The sequence below is a fragment of the Nannospalax galili genome, unplaced genomic scaffold (genome assembly GCF_000622305.1).
Source record: "Nannospalax galili isolate Female #2095 unplaced genomic scaffold, S.galili_v1.0 scaffold668, whole genome shotgun sequence".
NCBI lineage: Eukaryota > Metazoa > Chordata > Mammalia > Rodentia > Spalacidae > Nannospalax > Nannospalax galili.
Genome location: NW_008358090.1, coordinates 783,258 through 794,151, shown reverse-complemented (window position 1 = coordinate 794,151; position 10,894 = coordinate 783,258). Strand labels below are relative to the sequence as shown.

The 10,894-nt window shown below is 52.5% G+C and overlaps 1 protein-coding gene across 1 annotated transcript in view; it reads right to left on the bottom strand.

Annotated features, from left to right (window-relative positions):
* Cacna1h (calcium voltage-gated channel subunit alpha1 H) overlaps nt 1-249 on the bottom strand; it is a 59,671-nt gene extending 59,422 nt beyond the window's left edge. The window contains exon 1 of the mRNA XM_008856259.2: nt 153-249. Within this exon, the coding sequence (XP_008854481.2) occupies nt 153-249 (97 nt within the window). The remainder of the gene's footprint in view (nt 1-152) is intronic.
* Between the last annotated feature and the right edge of the window lie 10,645 nt (nt 250-10,894).

The window sequence follows — 10,894 nt, the reverse complement described above, 5'->3', positions numbered from 1 at the left end:
GCCCAGGAACACCGCCCCCGCCCCGCCCCGGGCGGAGCGGAGCTGCGGGAACAGCAGCGGCCGCTGGGATGTCTTTGTCTCTCCTTATTAGAGACAAATGCGCCCCCCGCCCCCGCCCGCCCCCTCCCTCCGGCAGAGGCTGGCAGCCCCACCCCCCACGACTGAGGCAAAGGGCTGCGGGAGCCCTAGGGGCTCCCCGCCCGCATCGCCCAAGTTCAGAGGGGTCCGGGGCGCGTAGTAGGCGCGCATCTCCGCTTCTCACCTCGCTCTGGAGTCCGGCGGCGTCCGGGCGGGCATAGCACAGGCGGCGCTGTCACCGGGACCGAGCCTGGACCTGGGCCAGCACCGCCGCCCCGGTCCGCGCCCCCAACCCACTCGGCGCCGATTCCCGCTGCGGCTTCGACCCCGATTCTCCCGGCAGCGACGACGGCGTCCTGGTACGGGGAACCGCTAAATGCACTGCGGGGTTGGCACAGACAGAGGGCGCGGGCCGGGGGCGCGGCCGGGTTGGCGAGGCGGCGAGCCAGCCCCGACCCCGTCCGCGCGTAGCGCAGTAAACTTCGGAATGAGCCGCTGAGGGGGGCGGGGCGGCGGGGGCGGTCCGCAGGGCGGGGCCAGTAGCACGGGGCGGGGCGGGGGCGGGGCCGAGGGGGGCCGGGGGGCGACCCGTGGGGACCCGGAACGGGTAGGGGTCGTCTGGGCCTCCTCCACCGGGACACAAGCTCTCTGACACCCGTGGCTCTGTGCCTCGCCCGCGCCCCGCCTTTCTCAAGTCCAGGACTAGGCGGACCTTGTCCGCGCCCCCTGGCCTCCCCTCAGCAAGGTCTCCCGGGCGAGCAAGGCAGCAGGGGGCGCTCGCGGGGATGCTCCGCCACCGGGCGGGGGTAGCGACGCCTACGTCCTTCCCCGCCCCCACTGCGGGGGCGCGGAGCCGATGGGGGACCCCCCCCCCACTTCTTTCCTCGCGCGCCGCCCCCTCCCTCAGCAGCTAGGGTCGGCTGGGGGCGGAGCCCAGTAGGCGTGGGAGGCACGCCGTGGCCGTGACCGTGCGGCGCGTGCCCTTCCCCCACCGCGTGTGTCCTGGGTGTGCCCCGAAGCGTGTGTGCTGGCGCGCGGGGGCGACGTGGTGAGGGGAGATCTGCGACGCGCCACCTATCATCCTTGGGCAGTCTGGGCGCCCCGGTCGGTGCTCCTCTCCCATGCCTGCCCAGCAGTTTCTGCAAACTTGCCGGTGCCCATCCCCCTCCATCGTGGGGACAGGCACACACGGAGGGACCTCGTGGAAGGAGTGCAGGCAGATCGGGGCCTCCCAGCGCCCACCGGCGCATGAGAGTACCCTGAGCATATCGCTGAATCGGGAAGGAGGAAGGGGCAGCTCCTTCAGACTCCAGGGGTTGCGGGACCCATGTCCCAAAGGTGCATGAGTGGAGAGGGGCTGCACACTCTTGTTCGACTGTAAGGACTGCAGGGATTTTTGCTTTCTCACAGCTACCACTCCGGGGTCATAAAATTCCACCTCCTAGGTGTGCCTCCTCGAATCCCAACCGACCAGGGGCTATTTCACCTTCACTTCAGCCCTGGTATTAGGAGAGACCACTCCTGCCCTAGACAAAGAAAAAGCCAGTCTGCTGCCGCTATGGGGGCAGCACTAAGTGCTGGTCCCTGTGGAGGGCCAGCGCCACCTGACAACCACAGACCTGGATGGGGCCCCTTTCCCTGGCAGCTTTAGAGAAGTGGGACTTCTTGTGTGTGGTTCTGGGAGGACCCCACAACTGGGCACAAGTTTGCAAGGTGGTGGAAGGCTGAAGCCATGGCCTCCTTGCGCAGGTCCAGGCCGGGCAGGTCCCTGGGCTCAGCAGGACCTCATCTTGTATATGTGAACTTTTCAAGAAAAGGAAAACATTTACACTATTTTAATGCTCCTACTTACTAGTGGATGGCTGCGGTTCATAATTAAGGCCCTCAAAGAGCAATTAAGGTCCCAGCCATCCAGGAGAGAGACCTAGGAGAGCCCAGAGCCTTGAATACAAGTGGGGCAGAATCGTGGCAAAGCAGGATCCTGGGCAGGATAGCCGAGAAGCCCAGACCTTTCCTCAAAACTCCTTGTTAAAGATTGAGGTGAGGTGTAAGAATCTGATTTGCTTGAAAAGTAGTTGGTTGACAAGGTACCAGAACTTGGTTGGAGCTGAAGGTACAGGTGAAGCGACCACTCTAAATCCTGTCCTTGTTCCTGGGAGCTTCATTGCAGTGGAAGGCAAGCTATGAACAAATGCACGAATAGAGGAAACAAGTATCTGCTGACTGGGACAGGTGTCTCAGAGGACAAGACAGAAGATAAGGAAATAGGAGAGAAGCAGAGCTCTCTTCAGCATCAAGGGACCCTATGCAAAGGCCCTGTAGGAAGCAGGACATGGCTGAGGAGTGGGAGGACCCAGACAGAGCCCAAAAAACCCTACCTTTAGGTGGGAGGGGCCCACAGAGCCTGCAGGGAACTGCAAGTAGGTGCCTGTGCGTGTGTGTGTGTGTGTGTGTGTGTGTACATACGAAGGTGTGCATGTGGAGGCAGAAGTTGATGTCAAGTGCTTTTCTCTATTTCTGTACACCTTATTTTTTGAGACAGGCTCTCTCCCTGAACATGGGACTTAGTTATTTGTTAGACTGTCTATTGAGCCCTTTGGATCCTTTTGTCTCTGCACCCTGCCCTCAACAATGGGGTTTCAGACACAAGACACCCCACCCACACTTTACATGGGTGCTGGGATAAGAACTCAGGACCTCATGCTTGAGTGGCAAGCACTTTACTAACAGCCATTTTTTCTGGCCCTAGTTGTGGACTTTTGAACTATTATTTTTTTAATATTTATTTTATTTTATTTTGTTTATTTTATGTGTATGCATGTATTGCCCGCATGTAAGTGTACCCATGTCGTGCAATGCCCACGGAGGGCAGAAGAGGCTGTCAGATCCCCTGGAACTGGAGTTATAGACAATTGTTAGCTGCCATGTGGGTCCTGGGTTTCAAACCCAGGTCTTCTGCAAGAACAGCCAGTGTTCTTAACCCCTGAGCCATCTCTCCAGGCCCTTAAGCTATTATTTTTTTATTTTATTTTTTTTGTGTATAAGTGTATTGCCTGCATCCGTGTAAGTGCACCTGTATCATGCAGTGCCCATGGAGGTTCAGAAAAGGGTATAAGAGCCTCTGGAATTGGAGTTAACAGACAGTTGTTAACTACCATATGGGTGCTGAGAATCAAACCTGGGTTCTCTGCGAGAGCAGCCAGTGCTCTTGACTGCTGAGCCATCTCTCCAGCCCCTTGAACTATTATTTTAAAGAAACCTGTGGTCTTACCATGTGCACAGCTAGCAGGCATCCCAAAGCCCATTTAAGGACCAGCTGAGAGGGTGATTTGCACCTCTGAGCCTTGGGGAACCTCCTCCCACCTCTCTTCCCCCTCCCCATCCCTCCTCTGTCAAGCCCTCTGAGGATCTACTGGACTATTCTCACAGGGCCTCATGTCCCTGGCTGATACTCTGAGTGCCTGGTGGCCTATGGCGTGGATATCTGCAGTGGCCTGCCACACCTGAGCACCCATCAGCCCAAGATAATGCAGTTCTCTGAGTTACAGGGGGTGACACATCATCATGTGACAGACTCACCATTGAAAGAGGAAATGAAAAGCAGACACTACATGGATATGAGATGAAAAAAATCACGTTCAAAGCAATAAAAGCATAATACATTCACATGGCTAGCAAGGAATGAGAGAGACTGGCATAGGACAACTTGGAAGTTGGCGTTAAAATTGTTTAAAGCATACAGAGTGTTCGGATGCACTTTAAATCTTCCAGGCCTCTGGAAAATTTGGTTCTGCTTTTTGCTATTTCCTTCCTTCTTCTTCTTCCTCCTCCTCCTCTTCCTCTTCCTCTTCTTCCTCTTTTTCTTCCTCTTCTCCTCCTTTTCTTTTTTCTTTTTCTTTTTTTGTAAGGGCAGAGCTACTACTTGACAAAGAGCTGGGGACTGGAAGGGGAGACAAATGGCCTGGGAATCCAGCCAACAGGAGCCTCCATGCTATGATCTTAAAGATTACTGGCCCCTCCACCTGGTGGTTGGTGGTCAGCTGGAGATAGGCTGGGCCATAGGACAGTGGGCAGTGGGGATGCCTCTGCTACAGCCTGTGGGCATCTGTCCAGCTCAGAGTGTGTTCTTGGCACCCACCCTCGCCCAGCTACAGACCCTCAACCCCCCCATTCTGAATTCTTCACATAGCTTCCCCCCACACACATACACCATTGCCCTCCTGAAGCTCCCAGTTGTTCCCATGCTGGAAGGATCAAGTCTGAGTTTTGAATTTGGGCCTACATCCTCCAAGAATGGGTGAGAACCCACACCCAGGCATCATATCCTATCTGTCTTCCCCTACCTATCACCTGCAGACCCCAAGCATTTTCCTCTTGCTATACTGTCCCTTCCAGCTCCTCAGCCCTGATCCTACCTGTAATTAGGTTCCTCCAACTGAGAGGGCCTTGGGGTCCTCTTGGACTCCACCCCCCTCCAGCTTCTGTCATTGTGCTTTCTGACCCTGTAGCCTTCAATGTCCACTGGGCCAGGTGTGTCTGTGGGTTCTACATGGCTACTTAGGGGTGCCTTCTTGTTTATATTGGAGGCTGTGCCTTGACCCCAGGCATGCCCCTGTCGGGGGGCGGGGGTGGATAGGAAATGCTTATTGCATGAATAGGTAATAACACCTGAGGTGTAACCTCAGATATCAGAGAGATGAATGGGATCACCCAGTGGGAGAGCAGCCTCAAGCAAGTGCCCCTCAAACTAGAGTGGAGTTGGAGGTCTCCACTCCCAGTCCCCATTCTCTAGGGATGGGAAGCAGCTCTGCAGACCTCAAAGGTGAGGGCTGGGCTCCTTTAGGTTGCCACACAGCTCACCTCTTTGGAGGGAGGGTACCTAGAACAGTGGGGGTCAAGTGAGACATCAGGAACAGTATACCTCAAGTAGCCCTGAACTGGCCCTGGGTCCCTGATAAGTTAGTCTGTGAGAGCTGGACACAGGGAAGAATGGGTAGAACCTTGTCCCTACAGCTCAGAGACTCAGCTGCCATGCCCATCCCTACCAGATCCAGCAGGGCCCTTTCTCCCTTCTGGTTGGCTGTAGCATTTTTGCTGTCCCCTGTAAGCAGGTAAATGCTTCCTTCAGCCTGCTGTCACCAGACCCAACATTGCCCTTCTTGGTGTGCAGGCACTGGGGGCCAACCCAAATCCCCTGGGTGATGGACCCCTAGAGCAAGCAACAGGCCACTCCTATCTATGGCCTAGACCTCTGGCCAGAATGCCTCTAGTCACAGATGTCTCACTCCCAAACCCACAGGTGCCTAACCTGAGCATCCCCTGATCCCCCATCTCGGGGCCTCTGCTGCAGAAGGGTCATGTTGCACTCTACTTACCAGAGCCTGGCGGGGGGGTCATGTCTGTAATCTAAGCATTAGGGAGGTTGAGACAGGAAGATGGTGATTTCAAGACCCGTGAGAACCATAAAGCAAGACTGTCACACACACAACATACAATCAAAATGTGAATTGCCCAGTTAACTTGAAATTTCAGCCAAACATTGAGTTGTTTAGTATCATTATATTCCACATATCATTAGCTGTGTAGCTGGAGGGATATTGTTTCCCTTAAGTAACTTGGGCATTCATACCCCTAAGCTGTAAGGGAGGGGTGACCCCATACCCAGAAGGCCCTTCCCAGGAGACTTTTCCTGGGGACTCTTCATGACATTTTATTACCTAGGGTCCTAACATGGCAATTTTAAAAGTTTCAGTAATGAATGGCTTAGACCTGTGACCATACTGCATGTGAATCACCATTATTGTGCCAGTTTTTGTTTAGACATTGTGACCATCACTTACGTTATCAAGAGTGTCTCTTTCTCACCCTGGTGTCATCCAGATTGGTACTAGATACCATGAAGAGGTCCTGACCTGAGGAACAGACCTTTTCTGTCCAAAATGTGCTGTGGAGGCTGCATTGTGAGTCTAGTGTCATCAGGAAGATAACAGGGAGTGGACATTCAGGGTCTTTCTCAGCCTCTGCAGACATGTGACCAGAGTTGGAATCCCAGTTCCAACACATCCTAGCTCTGTGACCTTGCACAAGTGTCTTGACTTACCTGAGAATTAAATTTTCTCCTCTGGAAAATATTTTTGCATCAAATGAAAAGCAGGTAAATTGGCAGGTCCCAGAGAAATCAAGTGTGGAACTGTGATATGATAGCACTCAGCCCAAGAGAAGGGAAAGCACATGTCTATATGGAAATGTTTACACAAACAGCAACTGCATCACTATCCACAGTATCCTGATGCTGAAAACAGCCCAGCTGACCAACACACATAGGGATAAGTAGAATAGGGCCATCTACACAGTGGGACATCATTCACTAAGAGGATGGAGCTCCAACACGTGTGGATGGCCTTAAAATGCTCTACCTGAAGAAAGAAAACACAGAAGACAAATATGAATTCCTGAGTATGAAATTATCAGAACCTGTAAGTCCACAGAGATTTACAGTGTCTGTGGCTGTGGGGTGTGGAAGAAAGAGTGACTGCTCTGGGTATGTGTGTGGGGGTGTTCCTTTAAGGATGGCGAAATGATCTGGTAGAATGGAGACAACTGAGCACCACTGAAGACCACAATCTATGTCTCTGAATGAATCTCCTCTCTGTGAGGCTGTGGAGACAACAGTGAAGGTGGGGGGTGGACTTGAATATTCACGGGTTGTCAGAGCTCCTGGGGTATAGTCTTGGAGGGAGCTGCCTAGAGTGAGCTGCTGCCTTGGGTGGGGGCTCCAGGCTTGCGACTTGCCTGTGGGTCCTTGAGGGCTCTAGAAGCTGGGAGCTGAGCTATGGCAATATCTGGTTGGCCAGGCAGGGGTAGACACTTGGGAATTTGGCTCAGGCTGGGAGCTTGTAGGCTTTGGAAGGGCCATGGGAAGCACAGGCCGATGCCATGTCCTCATGATGGCTTGCCCTGTCTCAGCCCTGCCTGTCCCTCTGAAACAAAAAGGGAGGGCTAAGTCTTTGCCATTCCACTCATAGAGTCCCTTCTAGCCTTGGGTGACCTTTCTCATAGAGGGATCCCTAGAAGTCAACATGGCAGGCCCTCCATTATGGGTCAGACAGATAACTGTGCCTCTTCAGAACTCTGGACCCCAGTTCCCAGGGAGGAGATTCATATCTCCTAGACGCTGGCCTAGTCCACAGAGATGTGCCACACACACACTGTGGGTCTACATGTGGCTTAGATCCTTCACTCCCCCAATCCCAGGTACCCAGCCTAGCAGAGATGTTAGAACTGGAGATGGTCACTTGGGCCAAGAGAGTGGGAGAGGGAATTTGACAGAGAGGTATTACCCCTTCCTGGGACAGTTGAGGAGCAGCTGGGGCAACCAAGGAGGGACAGCATCACAGGGACTTTTGGGGGTGGGCACCGAGAGGCAGGAAGTTGGACGTGGGCTCCTGTTAAGTGCATAGGTGTGAACACCACAGCTTAGCTTTTGTTATAGGGTCTAAACAGGAGGCAGGACCAGTTTGGCCCATCCCACATAGGCAGGTGGAGGTCAACAGGACCCAGGGCTGCAAAGACTGCCCAGCTGGGAGGCCAGGCAGCCTCTCTGTGACTCATATCTCTTTCATACAGTCCCCTCCCCAAGGGATTTGTTTTTTATCTTTATAGTTAACTGGGTTAAGTCATCAACTGCCAAATATTTGAACAGTGCCTCCCCAGGGATGCCCCTGATCAGCTATAAAAAAAAAGGTCTGCACCTGGGGGCCCCCACACCCAGCTGCAGCATCAGTGGATTGTGGTAGCAGGTAGATATGTGTGCCTGCCTGGCCACCATTGAGGCCTGCTCCTTGGCTTTGCTTAAGGACTCCAAGAGCATTTACATAATTTATTGTAAATCATTTGCTCTTTGTTTAACGTTCTGTTGATTCCACTTAATACTGGTTTCATCAGTTGGCCTGCTTGGGCAAGATGTAGACAGTAGATTCAGGGAAAGAGAGCTGCAGCCAGCATGGCAGAGATGAACAGTCAAGGCAGCCATTATGGGCATCCCCCGAGCAATGGTGGGCTGGTCTGTGGAACAGCACATGTTAGCCATCCATCTTTGGCTATGTTGGAGCCTGTGGTAGCCCCAGTGAGGCCAGCACCTCTGCCAGACCCTTCTTCTCCAACAGAGAGAATAGGGTCATCAGGAGCTCCAGAGTCTAGAACCTACCCTGGGGGTTCACCTCTAACAGGGGCAACAGCAGTTTTCAAGTATGCTCAGGTCGGGCAGAGAATAGCTACAGTTTATGTTAAAAACTTGAAAATGACCAAAGGTTTGGAAGGCAAATTATCAAGGACTAATGTGGCAAATAAGCAGGTGAGGCTGCTTAGTGTGTCTCATTTTGGTCTCAGGAGAAGTTGAAAGACACCCACATGAACAGCAGCATCTAAAGGCTGGTGACACTAGGTGCAGGGAGGCTGGGGAGAAAGCCTAGGACTATGGACAGGGCTGTGGTTTGAATTGAGATGTCCCTCTAAGGTCCATGTGTTGAAGACTTGGTCCACAGAGCAGCTAATTAGATCCTGAGGGTTCTGATGTCATCAACAGATTGATCCCTTGAGGGACTCATAATCTAATGACATTATTTATTGGGAAGTGGTCAAAATGAGAAGGAACCTGGTTGGAGGAAGTATAGTACCGGGGATGTGCCCTGGAAAGATAATTTCTCTGTGTCTGTCTGTCTCTGTCTCTGCCTCTGCCTCTGTCTCTGTCTCTCTCTCTTTTCCTAGTCACCATGAAATAAACAGCTATACTTCACCATGCCCTCCTACCATGATGTTCTGCCTCACTCAGTCCCAGAAACATACATAGCCAGCCTACTGTGGACTGAGGCCTCTGAAACCATGAGCCAAACCTCCTTTAAACTGTTTCTCTCAGGTATTCATCATGAGGATAAAAAGTCTAACACAGGTGGGTTTGCAGGATGGTGAAATCACTTAGGAAAAACATATGGCAGTATGGGAAATGGTGCTCACCACATGAGCCATGACAGCTACTGTCATGTGAAGACTTGTCTAAATGTTCAAGACAGCCCCACGTGGAGACAAATCCTGATGCCTGGCTTCTCACCAGCAGGCAACAGCTCCATGGCATGGGGTAGGACTCAACACACAAGGAATGAGTGAATTATTGGCACAAAACACAGGTGATGCTCTATTGTGTTGAGTGGAAAAAGCCAAACAAGAAAGAATACAGTGTGCTTCAGTCTATATGTAATTCTAGAATGTAAACTGATCTGCAGTGTCAGGAAACATGTGGGTAGTCACCTGGGGTAAGGGAGGAGGGAGGCATCATAACCTCAGAGTGACTGATATTTCCACTGTCTTGATTTGGGGTGGTGGTTTTACAGGCATATGCATGTGTCATATGCACTGTGTACTCCACTATACCTCAGCAAAGCTCTTTACAACACGTGCTAAAAATAATAATCCTCTTAGCCAGGCCTGATAGTATATGTCATACCAAGGAGAGAGAGAGGAGAGAGACTCTAAATTCAAAGAACTGGATTCCTGTAGTTGTGCATTTCTGGGTTTGTAAAGTTTTCCTCAATGATGAAGAAAATCCAAAAAGTTATTTGCCCACTGGGAGAAGAGACATTGACACAGGGAGAAGGCTGACCCACTGGCTGTCAGCTCTGTGTCTCCCGCAGCCCCATTCTGCCTGCCCTCCTAGGGGCCCCTGGAGGTCTGTCCTGACTGTGGATTCTGATCAGCACAGTGAGTTCTCTGAGATGTTTTGGTCACAGACCACACACATTCTCTTATTGCACAGTGTCATCTGTCTTCCCAGATCTGATCCTTTCTACTACTGGTGGTGGACACAGAAATTCAGCCTATGCTGGGCAGCAGCAGGTCTGGGAGGAGGCATACAGAATGCCGAAACTCTTGGTCACAACTCCCACGACAGGGACTCCAAGCCCTCTGGCCAGTGGGCATTTCAGTCCCCAGTGCATATTCCTGGGCTTGTGTAGCTCTTACAGAGTCACTCTGTGGACCCACATTCCTGGAAGGCAGCTGCAGACAGAGCCTTCCACCCTAAATGCCCCATCCCTCCCTTCTGCCCACCAGACCTGCTCCAATCTACATCCCCATGATAAGCTAACCTCATTTCCCTGAAAGGGATACTGAGGCTCAGTGAGAAGAAGGGGCTCTCCCCTTCTTCTGTTATTTGACGGCAGGAGAACTAGTGCTGTGGATGGGGAGGGCTGTGGTCTGCCCAAGGCTTCTAACCCACGTGAGAAGGTAGATGGTAGACATGGTGAATGTGGCCAGAGGAGACACCCACACAGTGCTGAATCTGCACGAGGACCCTTGCTACACAGACAAGGAAGACCCCAGAGCAATATCCTCCTAGGGCAGGTGGGCAGGCCTGCTCCCTGAATCCCTGGGAGTCCTCCCTCCTGTCACTGGCCAGCAGAGCCTGTGTATCTATCATAGCAGGCTAACCTTGTCTCTTATAGCCAGACATTCTACTCCCCAACTTGAAATTAGGTGATTCCCTTCCCCTTGGGCTGTGGAGTTTGTCCCATGGGATAAGGGAAACAAAAGGCCCAAATTCAAGACCAGACTTAGTCTTTGTGGCCAGGAGCACTGAGCCTTGGCTTTCACCTCCATGAAATGAGGGCAGCAGTCACTTACTCAGAGTTGCTTGAATAAGGCAGGACCACATATCGAGGGGCTTAAAACAACCTTCATCTTGGCATTTACCACAGTGCTCCCCAGGGACTCCTGCATTAGTCTCCTACAACTATAATAGTGTCACGAACTAGGGGGCTTAGAA